This window comes from Melospiza georgiana, chromosome 6 (genome assembly GCF_028018845.1).
Source record: "Melospiza georgiana isolate bMelGeo1 chromosome 6, bMelGeo1.pri, whole genome shotgun sequence".
Taxonomy (NCBI): domain Eukaryota; kingdom Metazoa; phylum Chordata; class Aves; order Passeriformes; family Passerellidae; genus Melospiza; species Melospiza georgiana.
The window spans coordinates 41,408,757-41,427,017 of NC_080435.1; the positions used below are offsets into that span (position 1 = coordinate 41,408,757).

General features: G+C 51.6%; 1 protein-coding gene across 1 annotated transcript; it reads left to right on the forward strand.

Annotated features, from left to right (window-relative positions):
• The first annotated feature begins 9,995 nt into the window (after window positions 1-9,995).
• Window positions 9,996-18,261, forward strand: BATF (basic leucine zipper ATF-like transcription factor). Its single transcript, XM_058025880.1, has 4 exons — window positions 9,996-10,122; window positions 13,011-13,366; window positions 15,201-15,305; window positions 17,660-18,261. The coding sequence occupies exons 2-4, from the start codon at window positions 13,301-13,303 to the stop codon at window positions 17,864-17,866; spliced, it is 378 nt and encodes a 125-aa protein (XP_057881863.1). The 5' UTR covers window positions 9,996-10,122; window positions 13,011-13,300; the 3' UTR covers window positions 17,867-18,261.

The following is an 18,261-nucleotide window of genomic DNA, read 5'->3' on the forward strand; positions in this document are numbered from 1 at the left end:
CTGCAGACAGGCGCGACGGCGGGGAGGCGGCAGCGCGCGGGCACCGGGCACCGGGCACCGGGCACCGGGCACCGGGCAGGGGCGGCCGCTCCCTCTCCCTGCCGGCAGGAGGCGCCGCGCGGCCGCGGGAGCGCCGGGGCCGGGCCGGGCTGCGCGGGGCTGGGCTGTGCGGGGCCGGGCTGTGCGGGGCTGGGCTGTGCGGGGCCGGGCCGGGCCGGGCCGGGCTGGGCTGGGCTGGGCTGTGCGGGGCCGGGCCGGGCTGTGCGGGGCTGGGCTGTGCGGGGCCGGGCCGGGCCGGGCTGTGCGGCCGGACGGTGCCGGCTCCGCTGCCGCCCGGTCACGGCCCTACAGCATCATCTGCCCGCAGCAACGGGCAGAGGGCGGGAGCGCCTCTGCTGTGAGAAAAGGCAGCGAGAGCTGGGGCTGCTCAGCCGGGAGGAGGGGGCGCCTCAGAGCAGCTTTCCAGTACCTAAAGGTCTCTGGGTAAACCGGAGAGGGACATTTTACTAGGGCTTGTGGTGATAGGACAAAGAGAAAGTTTTAAACTGAAAGTGGATTTGGATTGTATATAAGAACATTTTAAAATGAGGGGAGTGAGGCACTGGAACAGATTGTCCAGGGAAGTGATGAATGCCCCATCACTGGAACTTGTTGGACAGGGCTCTGAGCAACCTGTTCTAGTGGAAGGAGTCCCTGCACATGGCAGGGGATTGGAACTAGATGACCTTTAAAGATCCCATTCAATTCAAACCTTTCTGTCATTCTGTGGTTCATGGTGCCATCCCATGGCTCCATCAGATGGTTCTTGTTAAACATGTGAGCCCACCTGGCAACATTGGTGCTTCCTGGCCATTTCACCTGCAGGCCTCTCAGCTTCTGAGGTACCTGAGGTAGCTTAACAACCAGGACTGCCAGCAGGAATTTCCAGGGTGCCAGCAAACCTCCTCCAGGGATGTGCCCATCTTCTATTTTATGAGATCCCCATTCAGGTCATAACTCTTTTGCTCCTTCTCACACTCACTAGTAGTTCAGGCCAGAGCTCTCCCCAGAGTGGTGTGATACCGTATTTTTCCTGAATCCTAGGTAGGTGAGCTGCATTACTTTTCCATTGTTTAGATGCTTGTAACAGCTCTCTGGTGCCCTTCACATATTACCCTGGTTCCCTCTGCAAAGCCACTCTTTCCTCTTCACTCCTAAGGAAAGGTAGGTACCACTTTGCCCAAAATTACCAGGCCTGAGCCAGTGGGGGACTCTGGCTGGGAGTCCAGCTACAGCAGTTTGGTGTGAGTGCTCTACACTGCATGCCTGACTATCTTCTTCTTGCTGGACCCTTCACAAGGGTCAGGACCCATGGGCAGTGAGAACTCTATTTCCCCAGAAGTTTCCCCAGCTCCTCTCCCCTCTCTCCTGCAATCAGCTCACCCTGAAGAGGTTGAGCAGGCCATCATGCTCCCAAAGCTTCATCATGCCCCTTTTCCTTTCCTCCTCATCCTCTCCTGAACCACTGCCCCCATCCCCTTGTAAGCAAGGTATGTGTGCAGTGCTGGAGACAGGGCATCCAGCCCCTCCCTCCCTTGGCTTGCAGCAGAGGATACTTGGGGGTCATCACTTTGCATTTTCATAGTATTGTTCTCACATTGTCTATGAAAAATGCCTCCTCTGCCCTTCTTGTCAGCAGCTGAGGGCAACTCCCTAGCTCTGTGGTAAGTGGTATTAACTAACCTTTGCCAGTGACCTGTCTCTCTTGTTTCATTTTGAGCCAAGGGCAACAGGTATTCATTTGTCTTTGTCCTTATTGGTTCTTCTACTGAACTTGCTGGAAAACAAGCCCCAGAAATCCCCAGCCTTGATATTTACTAAGAGTCATGGAAACTGCTTTGAGTGCCGTGGGTGCCACACTCTGCTGAGCGCTCCTGGCACCAGCACGGCCCATGGCTGGGTGCAGGACTGGAGCTGGGGAGAACTGTGCTGCCAGGATGCTCCCAGAGAAATGAGAAAACCCAACTGCTGCTTCCCTGAGCCTGGAAGCATCACCTGGCTCCCCAGGGCTTTGCACACTTTTTGCTTATTTGTGATCACTGGTTGCTGGCAGTTGAAGTGGGGGAGGGCAAGAGGGTGGGAGGTGGGCACAAGTGAAGGGAATGGGTCCATGTGAATCCGTGCTCACATGGAGGCATCGTGCTCCTGCTGGCTCAGGAAACTGCTCTGTGGGCAGAGCTGGGTGGGTCACTTGTCTCTTGTTAGGGGCATGAGTCTTCCCACACCATGCAGCTGGTGGGGTGGCCAGGGTCATCTCCCAGGTGGGTGGTGGAGGCAGGCAGGGCAGCTGCTGTCAGAGGTGTAGCCAGCCCCACGGGCAGGGAGCTTGCTGTCAGCAGCTCTGTCACCAACCCTTTCCATATGAGGAAAAGATCCTTCCCTGCAGCCAGAAGGTCTTGCCGGTCAGGGACACCAGGAAGGGCTGGCACCCGTGACATTATGGTTGGAGTTTGCCTTTTCTCTGCATCTGAATCCTTGGGAGCACCTGTCAGCTCAGGCTGACTCCTCCACTGCAACAGAGCTGTAATTCCAGGCACAGCCAGTGCCTGTGATGCTTCCCCAGGCCTCAGCACCCGTGACAGCCTCAGTGGCTCTGTCTGCATGCAGCTGGGTCTCCTGCCCAGCACAGCTATTTCAGCTCCTCACCACTTGGGGAGAACCTGGTGAAGGAGCTGGGGCTGAGGCTGGCAGGGAGACACAGAGCAGCTCACAAAGGCCACAACCAGGCTTTGCAGCCCATGCATCACCTAGGGCTGAGTTTAGGCTGAAGATGCAGTGTGTGCTTGTGGGATGAGAGAGTTTTATGATGTTGAGCCTTTGGTTTTATCTGTCGGGGTCAGCAAGAAGTTATTCCCAATTAGCTAAAGTGATGGGCTAATTTGGTGGTGAAAAACCCTGCTCCAGATGCCTTGCTGTGGAGTTAAAGTGGGTTTTCTTTGGTTTGGTTTAAGTGGAGTAACCAACTCAAGTAGACTTCAGCCCAGGGACATATTTGGTAGAGCAGGCAGTGGTATGACTGCCTGGGCTGAAAATTTGTTTGTGAGCAAAGCCTACCCAGGGGGCAGGGAGTGAGCCCAGTTGTACTAGGATGGCTTTAATGCTGATTAAGAACACCTGCCAAGGAGTTTATTGAACTTCAGTCACTTCCAAGAAGGAAAGAAGGAAGGACTTTCCCCTCTCCAGTCCTGTGTCCTGCTGTGCTTGTGCAGAGTGTAAGTAAGTGGGGTGCCATGGGGATTGGAGAAAGGTTGGGCCCTGAGGAGAAGGAAAAGCTTTTGCTGCTCAAGGCAGGAGGTGGGTCACTGTGGGTGAGACTGGCAGCTCTGCATCCCTGTGTAGTTCAAGGGACTCTGCTAGACAAAAAGGCCCTGTGTTAGCAAGGTGATGGACTTTTCCAGCCCTGGCCCCCAGCTTTGTGCCCTGGAGCTCCTAGGAAATACCAGTATGAAGCTACTTCCAGAAGCCCACGTGTGTTTCAGCAGAAGCAGTTTGGGTCTGCTTGACAAAAGGGTTTCACAGCAGCCTGCCACGTCTCAGATGAAGCTTCAGGAACAGGATCGTTTGCCAGTAACTGCCACCTTGTGCTGATGTTATCTAGTTTCTGCAGAATGAACTTGCTGAGTTGTCATGTGTGACACTGTCAGGGGAAGTCCTGACTCCTGACACTGCAGTTCCTGCCTCTGCTTTGCCATGGCCCCAATTCCAGCAGCATCATCTGGGCTGGTTGGATTTGCTGGATACCTGCTTGTGCTGAAATGTCATGGGGTTGTCAGAAAGAACTGGGCAGCAAGGCTGTGCTGCAGGCTGTGGGCTCCCAGATCCAATGGAGACACCAGCAGGCTAGCATGTAGTTTCTGGCTGAGGATGAAATGGCCACTGACAGCTCATCTGTGCAAGGTGGTGCTGGACACTCAGTGACCAGACAAGCAGCAAGAGGGGGTTTGCACTGGAGCTGATGTGTGGGTATTGGCAAGTGCCTCTCAGTACATGGGCTCCTGACTTCTGTGACAGAGGCAAACTCCGTGGGTGCCAAGCAGAGGCACTGCTGCATTTTGCAGGTGTTTGCCAAGTGAGGCATCCCTTTTCTTCTGTGCAGACCTTCCTTAGAGGCAGTGACCTGTTTCACTCTCTAGCTCCAGACAGCAGGTAATGGATGAGTGGCTGAGGTAGTCAGGTGCTGGTGCATGCTGGCACTGCTGTATGACCGGGCAGCACGATGGCACCCCGTGCAGGCAGTGTAACAGGCTGGCAAAGCCAGACTCACTGGTCCAAACAAACCCCTCAGCCTCAGATGCAACGTGTTCTCCATGTCTGCAAAGTGGATGTAGGCACCTGTTCCACTGTCTGTTGAAAACCTGCAGGTTGCTGGATCACACGCACAAGTTTTAGGAGCAATGCAAGCAGCCAGTGTAGCCTGTGTGACATGGAGCCTCATTCAGGCAGGGCTTTGGAGCAGCACATTTCTTCATCTGGCAGCAACCATCTGCTGTGGCTGCAAGGTCCCACACTGCCTGGCAGCTGAGTTTGCATGCTGGGGTAGCACCAGCTCTGCACTTCTCCCAGCCATGCTCTGGAGTGTGCCTAAGTGCCAGCTGGTACCTGGGTGGTTTGCATGTGGGTGCCAAAGGGTTCAAGGCTGTGCTCCAAATTCAAGATAGAGATACCTGGTGGGTCCCTCTCACTGGGCAGCAGTGGGGAAAGGAGGAAGGCTGCATGAGGAATAGGATGAAGAAGAGTACATCCATCCTTTGTAACTGTAATGCCATGGTAGATGGGAGGAAGCTTCCCTGGGCTACTGTGTTTGCTTCTGTCTTCCTTTCTATGAAATCAGCAGACATCCAAAGATGGTGCTGACCTAAATGAGGGCTGCAGGAAAATTTCCCTATGCAGGGACTAAAAGTCCCACTAGTTTAGCGTGGAAACTAGTGAAATGCCGCGTGATAGAGATGTGCAGAGCAATTCCTGGCTTAGAGATAAGTCTGTTCCTCTGCTCACCCCCTCACAAGATGTTCAAAGAGATGGAAAGACAACTCATTTCACACTGGTAAACTGACACACTTCTCACAGAGCCAGCAAACTGGTTTGTGCAGGTGGACAAGATGCCCTGCTGGCCAACATTTTCAGATGGCTCACAATGGATCAGGTATTGAGATGAAAAACAAGGATACCCAAAACTGAAGTAAAAAACTTTGGCTTAAATAAGATAAAAGATGGCATGATTCTTGGACATCTACTTTGGGGTTCAGGTAAAGAATGGTGGCAAGGAGTTTCTATTTTCCTGTCCCTTCTTCGAAATCAATTTTGGCATTATTTGTGACACTAGGAGGACCAAGTCTTCAAATCAGGGCCTTGCACCATCACTGCTGGCATGGCTTAAGGTGTAGCACATCTCCCTTGTCCCACCTCCAAAGCACCATGAGGGATGAGGTGCCATGGGAGGCTGCAGGTTCCCATATCTGGGCACTGGTGTTGGCAGCCACATACAAAGCTGTAGGAAAAGTAGCCATGTCCCAGGAGGCTGATTACAGAACACCTCTCTCTTGCCAGAGTACCAAAATGCAAGGGTGGAAAGCACAGGATTGGTGATCATCTGAAACTGCTCCCTCTCCCTCCTTGCATCTGCTGCTCCAAGCCCCCAGAGGAAACCTGTGGGACTTTACAAGCCCTGTGAAACAGCCAGCACTAAGCAAGTCCTCCCTTGGTGTTTGACCATGGGCCTCCTTCCTTGTGTTTTTCTCAAACAGGCATTGAAGAGCCTTGGCTGGGGGCTCTGGGGGATGGACCAGGTTTGGGTCAGGGGCTCAACCCTGCCACTGCCTCCCTCAGCAACTTGCTCTGGGACTCTGGCTTGTCTCCCAGAGAGTTGGCAGCAGGCAGGAGCTGTGTGTGCCAGGGTGTGACAGCATGTGCCAGTACTCTGTCCAGGCCCATGGGGCTTATACCCATTTGTGTATTTTGGTAACTCTGCCAGCATGGTTCTGCCTGCTTGCACAGGCACCAAGTGTGCCTTCTGCACAGCTCCCCTGTCCCTCCTGCACAGCCACTCTGCCCCACACTGCCTCTGATGATGTGCTGGGCTCCAGCACCGCTGGTACAAGCACCACACGTGCCTGGGCACAGGCTCACTGCATGTGAGCCCATCAGCACAGCTGCTTGTGCTGCACACCTCCTCCAGTCATGCTGCATGAGCTGAAGGATTTGGGAAGCTCTTGTTCCTACCAAATGGGGTGGAGAGAAGGGAAAACTGGTGTACACACCCCCATAATCCAAAAGTGAAGCAGATCCCAGTGGGGTGAAAGTACAGTACTAGCATGAGAGTTGTTCATAGCCATCTCCTGCTGAGGTGGGTGTCTCAGAGTCTGTCTGCAAGAACATGCCCTAAATAAGCTGTACTCAATTCTTGGGAGTCTTGAACATGTTTTGTGGTGATGGGTGCTGTTGAAGGACATTTTCCTCTGAATGGAGTCATGAAGCAGCAATGTAATACACTCAAGAGTCATATATTAATTTAAGAAACACCATCCACCCCATGCCATGGATCATGGCTCCAACCAAAGCCCTGTGAACATCAAATCCTCCATCAGGCATTGTTCATCCCCTGGGAGCACAATATTTGCTGCTTGGTTGCTGCAGCTGGATTCACTGCAGCAGCAGCAGAGTCCCAAGGTTGAGTCCACAGAGCCACATGTGCCTCTCCTGCTCGTGTATCGCCTGGAAATGCACACACTGGGAAGCACAAAGGAAGCTGGGGCCACGGCCCCTTGCCATCACCAGTAAGTTTGCCCCTGGGTGGATCAGCCCCTCTGGTTAAACGGGTCACTGCCCTTCCTCTTTGGGCCTTCCCCATCATCAGTGAACGAGACTGCCAGCGAGATGAGTCAAACCGTCAGACACCATCTGCGCCCCGCGCACAGCACGTCCATGGATAGCTCACCTGGAGGGCTCAGCGGAAGCACAGAAACCCTGGCTGACTGGGGGTGTCTGGTAGCTGAACCTTTTCAGTGTCCCAGGCGCAGCTGGGTGATCTGGCTCATTTCTGACTGATCCCAGAAGGTAGGCAAGGCCTGTGAAGAGAGAAGTGAGAGGAAGTTTGGCCTTGAATGGATGTACTCTACCAGGGTTTGAGATCTGCTGACCTGGAGACTCTTGTAAGTGCACATCTGAGTACTTGCTTATGAGCAGCTAAGTCCTTGCCAGAAACAGATTAGAGGTTGCTCAACTAAATACACAACCTGTACAGGACAGGAGAGGGAGAATGTGGTTAATCCCTTCAAAATAGCCTGGGGTGAACTCTAATAATTGATGTCTTGAGACTGAAACTCCCCGATGTGCAGGAAGTCTGACCCTGCCAACCTCCTGTCAATCCCTCAGCTCTAGTTAAGCTTGCTCTTCCTCTCCAGTGGGGTCAGATGGACCCATCTACCTGGAGCTTGGTGTCCATATCTGGAAAGCTAGCACATTTGGCATTTTCTTTCTACAGTTTCCTTCTTTTAAAATATGGACAAAAAATAAAAGCATTAGTAATGACATTCAAAAAAACCCACATAAAAATGGCAAAGCCAAATACCAAAGACCTAGAAATTGCGAGAAATGGGGTTTGCCTGGGCAGCCTACCTTCAGCTGTCTTGTGCATATGATAACTTCCTGCATTTTGCCCTGGATTGCCACTTCTTCAGCACCCAGGCTGCACCTTAGCTGGAGGGAGAAATAAGCAGGACAGCTAGGCTGCCTCCTTTCTTAGCAGGGCTGGGGAACTCCTATCAAGCTGGAGAAGCAAGAGACTGCAGAAAGAAAGGTGGTTCTCCTGGGTAGACAGCTGATGCCTCCCTGGAGGGCTTGGTCTGTGTCTACCCCTGCCTTGAAGTTACTCTGTGAGTTGGTGAGCCACATGAGCAAGAGCTTTCACAGGAGCAGCTGCGTCTTCCTCATTTCCCAAGCTGCTTTACAGAAGTGCTAAAGATTGCAGATGCAGTCACAGACATCAGGATCTGGGGTTTGACTAAACTAAGTGCTGTAGAGTGCCAAAACCATCAAAAAATTTAGATCCTAGTTGGTTCAAACTGTGTATCCAAAATGAATGAGTACTTATGACCTATATCTCCTTTGTCTCTTATTTTGCACCTGTTAAATAGGTATAACTCCATTTCTTCATCCTCACCTCTGGACCTGAAAAGGTGCCTGCGAAAACAGCTTCATTAATAACCCTGAAGCAGTCACTCAGTGCTGAAGTGCCGAGCATTAGAAGGAGTCCATGAAGAAATGGAAAAGCAGGATGTTGGAGCATGCTGACTGCAGGATGAGATGAAGGTAACACGGCCATCCCAGGGGATAAACCCTAGAGGATCATACAGCTACAGAGCACAGCATGTTACACAGCATGAGGGCATAAATGCAGTGTGCTTTAGGGATTTAATTGTGGGATTTCCATGCTTTTGAGTGCTTGACTTACAGCCCTTGACATTTATCAGACATTCTGGGTGTAAAGTACCTGTTTTCCTCTACTTTGGCTGGTTGCACCCAGTAAGGACTGAAAGTGTTGGTGTTTGCTCTGTGCCAAGTGGGATGAATTTGGTGGGACTGTGCTTCAGCTCTCCTGGCACAACCTCACTCTCACACCCAGCTCAGTGAAGATGAAATAGCCCTGGTGACAGAGACTGGGGAAGCTGCACACGATGCAGACAGGAGAACAGGTGCTGGCAGAGCTGGACATGGCAGAAGCATCTGGTAGAGAGCAGGGACTTTGTTCAACACAGCCATTCTCAGCACTGATTTTTGCAAAAGTCTTCAATGAGGAATTATAGACAAGTCATTGCAATTGTCCAAATATTGTAAGAAATTATTTGCATAAAATGCTACATTTGAGGCAGACACAACCTCGGTGGTTTACAGGAGGCTGAAGTTCAGCTCTAGGCTGGATTTTTAAATAGCACTCTGCACTGAATGGCCTTGCAAACGAGATGAGTGAGGCTGATGCTGTTTTGAATGTTGCTGTCATAAGCCTGCTGCAGGCAAGAGCTCTGGAGCAGCAGGCTTACAAGGAAACTCCATCACTCACCTGTGCTGAGGAAGCTGGTTGCACAGGTGGGACATAGGGAGAGAGGCTTTGAAGCAAAGCTGGTTCTAAAATACCCCATGTGCTCTCTTGGTTCTGAGGAACCCATCCTAGTAGCACACTTTTTTTCTACCCCCCCCTCTTTTTTTTTTCCTTTTTCCTTATTTAAACCTAGGAACATAATTCATAACATAATCCATCTCACAGAGGCAGGATTCAACTTGGATTTCTTTTGAGAGAGGTTTCTTCCCAGCCACTTCATATAAAGGGGCTTGAATAACTTTCCTGAATTGCCCATCCCAAGGTCTTCCTAACCTCATCTTGCTTCAAATATCAGACCTCCACCTTTCCTGCTGCAGTTGGAGCCTGTTGGTTCTTACCCTGCTTTGGCTGCACAGAAACCAGCTGGCCACCCTTTCCATTACAACATATGAAAGACTGTTCCTTCCTCACCACCCACTTCCCACCCCCAAGACTTCTCTTTTCTAGGCTAAATGGGCACAATTTCTTCACTCCTTTCTCTTAGAGCAATATTTTTCTGTGTTTATCCTTTGTATTTTCTTCCAGACTACTCCACTCCTTGGCCTGGGACTCTGAAAGGGTCCTGCACAGGCAGCACAAGGCAATCATCTCCTCCTCCCTGCCCAGAACCCCAAGTCAATACCTGACCCCTTTGCTGCTAGCAAAGCTTCAGTTTTCAGTGCTCTGCAACCCCTGGATTTTTGCCTCCTATTCTGCTGCCCCATGGGTTATTCCCCAGATCTTCTGCCTACAGCTCACTTCACTTTACATTTGCATTTGTTCTTGCTGACCTGCATCTTGCCGCTTTCAAACCATTTCTCTGCAGATCACGCTGCACCCAGGCCCCGAGTCCCTGCAGCCACTCTGTCTTGGGAGAACGAGACTTCCTTCAGCATTGCCTGCTGTAATTTACAAGGGACAAGTACAAGGCTGGTCCTGTCCTTCCCCTAAAAGCCTCTGGAACCATCCTTTCTCCATCAAGCTGCTGGTATGGCAGTAGCCTAACATTGGTGAGTTTTCCCAGTGCCACTGACAGTGATTTCACAGCTCCTGTGATTAAGATCAAAGAAAAAGAAATTATTCCAGAGAGGAAGTCAGGGAATGTTATTCACAGTGTAAATTTAGACACCTAAGTCATGCACAGAGATTAGGAGACTGACTCCTGAAGCTCTCCCTCATAGAGGGGGGGAGCCTGGGCAGAGGCAGCAGGAAATCAGCTCCCCATGCTGTGCCTGCAGCAGGTGCCCAGGTCAGTTCCCACAAAGCTGTGAGCAGATGCTGGTGGAGCCATACTGGTGGTTTCTGCTGCTCTGGGTTGGGGGAATCACATCTTTGACCAGAGAAATGGCAGGGGGCTCTCTCTGCCTATGAGGAGAAAACATGGGTCCAGACCAGCCCAGAGAAGAATTGTGAAGGTTCTGCCCATCTTCCCACCAGGAGACACTTGTCTCTCTTACAGATGTTCATAAGTGGCAGGAATTCATTGACATCATAGCCAGTTCAAGAGAAAAGAGTGTGTTTCGACAAGGCAAGGAAAGAGATGCTCTCTTATTCCTGCTCAGAAAGACCAAGTGTCAGATCCTCTCCCATGCTGTTGCTCTCTCCTGAGATATCTTCATCAGCTGTTCATAAAAGCCCAGCTCTGGGCAAATTAAGGTGCACTCAAAACCTCCCTCCTCCTCAAAGCACAGTCTTTGCCATAGCCACATTCTGGACAGTTTTGCACTGACTGGCCAGCTCCTGCCAGGACACTCAGCTTCCCTCTCTACCTCCTGCCAACAGCCCCACCACCTTCCCAACCTTCCCAGCTGCCTCCCAGATGCTGGCCCTGCTGGGTACAAAAGGAATGAGTTCAGCTAATCTGTCAAATAATGGAGCAAGGATATTTTTCTCTGAGGAAGGTACTCCCTCCATCCAGCAGCCTGCAGAGCAGGAGAGGCCAGGCAGTCTCTGAGAGCTGCTCACCAGCAGAGGAGTGTGGTTTCCTTGGGAGAGTGGGAATCCAGCAGCGTGATTCCTGGAAAGGAAGAGCCACACAGTGTTGCAGAGTTCAGAGGAAGTGTAGTGATGCAGTGAGCTAATGAATCCTTCAAGGGTTGTGCTGCTAGCCAGTGCCTTGGGAGGCCTGAACTCAACACCTCTCACCTCACTGATCCCTTTGGCTACTCCATTTCTGGAGCCAGCTGCACCAGAAGAGCCCTGCGTGCTACAGGGGCACTGCACTTCCAGGAAATTGGGTCCCTCAGTGTGGGTCATGCCAAGCCTTGCAGCCGTGTTAATAAGTGGTGGATCCTACCATGTCCATACAGCACACCAGGAGGAAAAATGCACTCAGTGCTGTGAAATGTTCAGATAAAAGGGCTAAGAGTAGAACACCAGTGGCACAGGATGTTTCTAAAAAGGAAAATGGGTCAAATGGAGTAGTTTTGCTGTTGGAGCTGAATCAGGAGATTTCCCTGAGCCACCCAGCCTGCAGCAGTTCTTGGTTTTGGCCATATTTGCTCCTCTGTTGGCTCCATGAGTGGCAAGGATGGGAAGAAAAGCTGGCAGTGCCCATGCAAGTCTGCACTGTCTTCCAAGATCATGCTTCTCTGCAAGAGTGTTTTCTGTGCTGCAAAATAAAAATTATTTCCAATACTCTTTCCCAAATGATGACTACATCTCAAGTGCCCTTACCTACGTCCCGCTGCTGAGACTTGCTAGCTGTTCCTGCCTGAGGCAGGAGAAACTCAACCAAAAGACCCATAGACAACAAAAAACAGTAAGTTGGGAACTGGGAATTGCTGTTTTCCACAGGAGTGGGTTACTGTACATGGATTCATGCCTGTTTCTAGGTCTGCTCCTTATTGCACATGCAAGAACTTCATGCTGCACATGCAGCTCTGAAGTCATGTGCTTCTGTCTGTGGATGGAGGGCCTGTTGGCATGTGGCTCACCCTGCTGGATCTGGTGACATGAGCAGATCAGAAAGCGAGTAGTCCCTGCTTTGGCACTTCCTACTCCTGCATTGTCACCTCTAGAGCCACTAGCATGGGGTACTCTGAGGGTACCCCTGAAGCACTGCTGTCCTAGGGGCTGATTGCACATCTTTAGTCTTCTGAGACTCGCACTAAGGGTAGAAGTAGTCCCAGGGAACACAGCCTGGGGGACAAAGAAAGGGATCCAAAGCAGCTTCTCCTTGCTGCTGTCTGCATGGGCTGATCCATAGATTCTTACATTTCCAGCACTTTGTCTGCTAGGGCTGCCATTCCCTTTGGCCAGTGGGGACATACTAATGAATGTTTTAAAGCGCTAAATAGCTTTGCTTTACAGAAAATACTAGTCCTAGCCAAACCAGTCCAAATGTTCTATGATCCTGAGCCTTTCTTCTTAACTGGGGCTGGTGCTACATGGTGCCCACACGAGCCACCTGCACGAGCCGTGTTGGTGTGGCAGCTCCCCGGGACCCGTGTCAGCGCTGCCGGGGGCGGCAGGAGGGGTGGGTGGCTTCTGGGGACATTGGGCCTGCTTGGGAATTTCCTCAGCTGTGCTGGGGCACTGGGGTTGCCTGGGGCTGGACTGGCGTCCTGCCTGCATAGGGTTAGCATGGGACACAGTAGCCCTGGAATTTCTGGGGCTCCCAGTGTCACCTCCTCCGCACAGCCCTCCTGTGAGGGTCCAAGTTTCACAGCCAGAGCTGGGGCTTTTCTTCCTTTCCATCTCTGCTGTTTGTCTCAGAGAAAACCCATGGTGCTGTTTTTCAACTGCCTGAAGGTGTTTTTCGGGGGTTTTTCAGGCTATTTTGAAGCTCGTTTTTCCCAGATGTACTTTTTTTTTTCTTCTTCTTCTTCTTTTTTTTTTTTTTCTTTAATTGGTTTTAAAAAAATTTTTCTTCTTCTGTAACTTCTTTGCCCTAAAGTTTCCGGCCACGTGACTTTCAGCTTACATCCCTGAGGTTCTGCGAAACCACGGAAGGCTGAGAGCTAAAGACCTAAAGGGAGGTACAGAGGCTGTGAGAGGAGAGGCAGCGAAAGTGTCGGAGTGCTGGGCAGGAGGACAGAGAGCTTCTGGCACGGGGGAGAGTAGGAAGCCAAGGGCCACATCAGAGGTGACACAGGAGGACAGAGAGGCGGAGAAGCAAGACAGAGAGCAGGCACACCAAGAGCACAAAGGAAGCTGAAGAGACCCTGGGAGCCAGCAGCAGCAGCTATGCCCCACAGCTCTGACAGCAGTGATTCCAGCAGCTTCAGCCAGTCTCCCCCTCCCAGCAAGCAGGTAAAGCAGGGGCCCTTCCCCAGCTCTGCCCAGCTACTTCAGGGTGGGCCACGGGTGGGCAGGAAGCAGGGTGGCACCCACTGATTGTGTTTGCACAGGGCAATATGGCAGAGCTTTCTAAGAATGGCTGTGGGGAGAGAGATGCAAGGCTCAGCCAGGGGCCCTGGCAGAACTCCAGCCACTGAGCTGGGTATGGGCAGAGAGAGATGGCCTGGGTCCCTGGGACTACACCAGGGGCAGCTGGGGGCCCAGGAGCCCCAGGCATGGTGGATCCTGTGATACATGCCAGGCAGGCAGGAAGTTTTGGTGTGATTTGGTGCTCTGGTGAGGAGCCTGAGCAGGCACCTCCTGGCTGTGGAGCAGGACAGCTCAGGGGCAACCTGCCTGCTTCCTGCTCCTCTGGACAGCACTCGGGACCCAGAAAAGCCTTGCTACTTTGGATCTGCTTTCTTTACTGTTCAGCCTCAGCAGTTTTTCTTGTCAGTGATGCTTCACAGAGGGATTTTGTTTTGTTGCATAGCATACCTTAATGGTAGGTCTTTTGCTAGCAGACACAGACACGAGTCTGAGGTATTCTCACTGCCTTTTCTGGCTAAACTTTATCTGTCATTTCTGGCTAAACTTTATTTTATCTGTCATTTGCCATTTCTCTAGGGCTGGAAACAAGAGCAAGTGCCTGAGACTTTGCTCAGAAATCTTGGGGTTCATCAAAGCAGATGATTTTTGGCTTCCAAACAAGGATGGGAAAGCAACCTGGCTTGCATCCTAGTAAAGACAGGGATAAAGCACAAGGTTTTCTAAAGGATAGGGACTGCACTTGATGCAGGATATGGGAGGTGCTATATCTGAGACATTTTCAGGGTATTGCAGGCAAGGATAAAACGGTTAAGTTCAAAGAAAAATATCTTGGGTTTGGGGGAGGGGGTAGAGGATGTGGACAGATAAATGGGCTGGGAAGATAACTTTTGTGGCTGAGTTTTGTAGTCTTGTGGAGAAGTGGTGGTGTGAATGTTAAAGAGTCCACAAGAGGGGCAGTGCAATATGAAAGTAGAAGATGAAAGTCTGTGTGACAGTTTCAACTGCCAGAAGGCAGCAGAAGGACCAGATCTCAGCAGAGAATGGCTAGTGCATGAAGCTCATGACCTGAAGCCTGGAGAGCTCTGTCCTCCCCTGCCTAAGGGGCTTGGGAGTGTTGCAGTCAGCACTGCAGGCATTGCTAACAGAGGACTCCAGAAAAGAGTAAGGACAGGGATAAGAGAGGTGGAACAAATAAGATCTGTGTTAAAAACAAAAGCTCTGAGTCTGTCTAGTTAAACAAAGCAGGGGCCATATTGTGTTGTGAGGGTCTGCAACAAATAAAGCCTGAGACAGAAGGGTGTAGGAGAAGGGAGGCACCAACAGGGGTGAAAAGAGGAAAACACAGGCTGAATATCTGGAAAAATGGTATAGCCAAGGAGCTGGAATGTCTGCAGTGCCATTGCCCTGCAGAGAGACAGGAAAGGAAATGGTTTTCTGTAGAATTCAAATTGTCTTTTTTCCAGAGGGAGGTCCTTACTCTGGTCCATCAAACTATATCCCAGGCCAGTGTGTTGGTGAAGAAAGAGTGGTCATTTCCCAGCTGTGCTGGGATCCCCAAGGATGTCAGATGTGCCCCTCCTGGCAACAGGGGTACTAAAGGCATCACACATCCCCTGGACCACAGCTTTATACTGGTGTGGAGGGTGTGTCCTGTGCTTCAATGATGTTATCTGCCGTGTCCCTTTCCCAACTACTGCCCTGCAGGAGGAGGGTAAGGGAGAGAATACCCAGTCATTTCCATGCCTTGTTTCCCTAGGACTCTTCTGATGACATGAGGAAAGTCCAAAGGAGGGAGAAGAATCGCATTGCTGCCCAGAAGAGCCGCCTGAGGCAGACCCAGAAAGCAGACACACTGCACTTGGTGAGCACTCCCACTCTTTTTCCTCCCTGGTGCTTAGGACTCATGGGAGACACCTGTGCTTTCCCCCTAGGACTCAGAGCAGAGATGCTCAGTGGAGTCAGGACAGGAGCAGTGAGGCTAGGGCAGGATGCAGGCGTCAGTGCTTGCAGTGAGAGCACACAGCCCAGGATGACTGCCACTGAAACGTTCAGTTTTGCAGCTAGTTTTGAATCCATCTTCATCTCTCAGTCTTTCATTAGTGACTTCCTTTCCCAACCTCTTCTGACTGAGCTCTTTGAAAGCATAGTCTCAACTGGCTTGGCTCTCCCCAGGTTTGAGATTCATGCCTCCACTTATGCAGAGGTGCAACAGCATACAAAGATGCTTTTCTGTACCAATGTGGGCACCCCCAACAGCTCTTCCCAGTGTGAAGGATTAGATATCTGCCTTTCAGGAGGGATGGTCACTTCTGGCTGTGTGTGTTTGGGCAGGTGTATGGGGTCAGTGCTGGAGTATAAGGGCTGGGATGCTCTGCATTTTGCACATTGATAAATGTGTCCCATGTATTTTGGGCTACTCATGGAAAGGATGAAGAACATGCAGCTTGCAGGGCAGAAACCATCTTTATCCCTGTGCTGGGCCTGGCTATCTTTTGAAAAGTGGTAGCTGAGCTCATGTTTGAAAAAACATCCTTTGATTTAGCAGTCTCCATGTTCCCATTATTGGAAATAATTATTGAGAATCCAGTTCTGAACCTTCCTCCTTACATAGTGCCCTTAGTCCATGGTTGGAGCTAGGTTTAAGGGAGAGATTTCACTCTTTTCTTAGTAGCTGATGAGCCTTCTCGAGCTGACATGGTTCTAGGCTGATTGCATTACATCAGCCTGCAGCAATGGCTCTGGGCAGCTGTGTCAGAGAGAGGTGAGAAAATACCCTTTCCTTGGGGTCAGAGCTCTCTGTACAGTAATCCTAAAGGTAGGTATGGGCTCTGAGCTTCCCCCAGGAAAATCCTGCCTAGCTGTTGCTCAGCTACCACTGATAGCACACAGCCCCTGCCTTCCCATTGGGATGGGGCAGTGGGGCTAAGTCCATTTTAGATCCCAACAGGCAGATGAAGAATGCAGGGAGGCAGGTAGATGATGGATGGTAAATTTCTGCTAGGTTCTTTTCAGTTCCAGTGGACAGTGATCCCTGTTGCTCCTGGGTTCATTCCCTGAGCACCCTTTGCCTTTGGATGTTTCTGCATCAGGGACTTTGTTTCTCTGATGCGGTTCTTCACAGAAAAGCATGGCTCCTTTTGAGCTATGGTGGTATGAAAGGAGCCATCAGCTCCATCTGCCCCAGGGTTTTCTAGCTTGTGTTTTGAGGGGAATGAGTCATAGGAAAGCTGGGACTCCTGGCCCCTGGTCGATTCCCATCAGTTCCTGAGTTCAACAACAGTCATGACTTCCAAACCAGATGGTCTCCCCTGAGAGATGCTGTTTGCTGTGTGAGTTCCGCTGTGGGAGCAGCTGTAATTGCTGGGTGCATTTCAACCTGCGCACAGAGTGGGCACCATCTGGAATCAGCATGGCAGCAGAGGGGCAAGCAGAAAGTTTGCTTTGCAAAGGTGGTGGTGCAGCTTTCCAGAGCCTCCAAGTGCTGGGTCTTTCTTTAGCACTCTCAGCTGAGTTTCCAATCCTCTGCTCCTGCCCAGACTGCTGGCTTCATGGTCAGTTGATGCCTGCAATGCTTCAGCCTGGAGCTGGCTGCACTTCAGCAGAAGCAGAGGTATCAAAGGCTTTGATGCTCTCAGTATTGTTGAGACAAGGCTGAGCATCATTATTAAACCCTTTGTTGTTATTCTCATTCATACCAGTATTAATTCAGTTCTTCTGAGGCCTTAGTTTCTCTTTTCTTCTGAGTCAAGCGTCTCCTCTTCCTCCCCAAAGGCCGCTGCTTTCCTTGGGGCTAGCAGGAAGCAGTGAGTCTCTTCTTTCCAGGGCCATGACAGGTTTCCTGTGGCAGGTGGTTTTCTGGTTAGAGGCGGCGGTTATTCAGCGTGCTCTCCCCGGGGGCTGGGCGGCCCGGGAAGCGCCCGGAGCAGTGCGTGTGCACCAGCGGGAGCGAGAAAGCCTGGGCGGGAGCAAGCCACAGGCGCTTCTCGTAAGCCGGCCCGGGGAGCGCGCCTGGGGCTGCCGGCATCGCACCCACACCCGGCCTGGCCAGCTGGGGGAGGAGGGTTTGCCCAGGCGTGGCTCTGTGATGAATTTACCAGAAATATATCGTTCTGGAAATTCTGTGGGGCAGAGAGGCGAAGGACCACAACTCTCATGACTCTAGCTCATCCCTGTGGGTCCCATGCTGAGGAAGCCCCTGTGGTTTTGTCTCCTCAGGAGAGTGAAGACTTAGAGAGACAGAATGCTGCCCTGCGCAGGGAGATCAAGCAGCTGACAGAGGAAATGAAGCACTTCACCTCGATGCTGAGCTCCCATGAACCGTTCTGCTCCATCCTGACATCCCCTCCACCGCCTCCAGAAGTGCTTTATGCCACACACTCTTTTCACCAGCCCCACATCAGCTCCCCACGCTTCCAGCACTGAGCCAGCCAGGAGGACAGCAGCCTGCCAGCTCCACTGATGGCAAGAAGTAACTTTGTGGGGCTTGCTTTCCCATCCAAGGGAAGGAATTGGACAGACAGACCTTCCTTCTTAAAGTATGTATTCTGAGGGATTTGCCTAAGACTTGCTCCCTGTGCAGAAATGACAGAGCCACCACGAGGCATCTTTGGACAGTCTCCAGCTTGGATTCTGGGAGGAAGAGGCAGTCACAAAAGGGCACCATCCCCCTTCTCTGGTCCTTGTCTGGGGAGACTCACAGGAGTGTGCAGCTCTGGCAGCCTCCATAAGAGCAGCTGGCTGTGGCACACAACAGCCAGACCTCCAGGAAGAGGAAAGGGAGCAGGGGTGGAGGGGAAGGTGGCGGGCCACAGAGTGTC

Excerpts from the sequence above, each read along its gene's own strand:
- BATF (XM_058025880.1), top strand. The coding sequence starts at position 13,301 with ATGCCCCACAGCTCTGACAGCAGTGATTCCAGCAGCTTCAGCCAGTCT. Across the intron at positions 13,367-15,200 it reads CTCCCCCTCCCAGCAAGCAG|GACTCTTCTGATGACATGAG; the intron begins GTAAAGCAGGGG and ends TTGTTTCCCTAG. Across the intron at positions 15,306-17,659 it reads AAGCAGACACACTGCACTTG|GAGAGTGAAGACTTAGAGAG; the intron begins GTGAGCACTCCC and ends TTGTCTCCTCAG.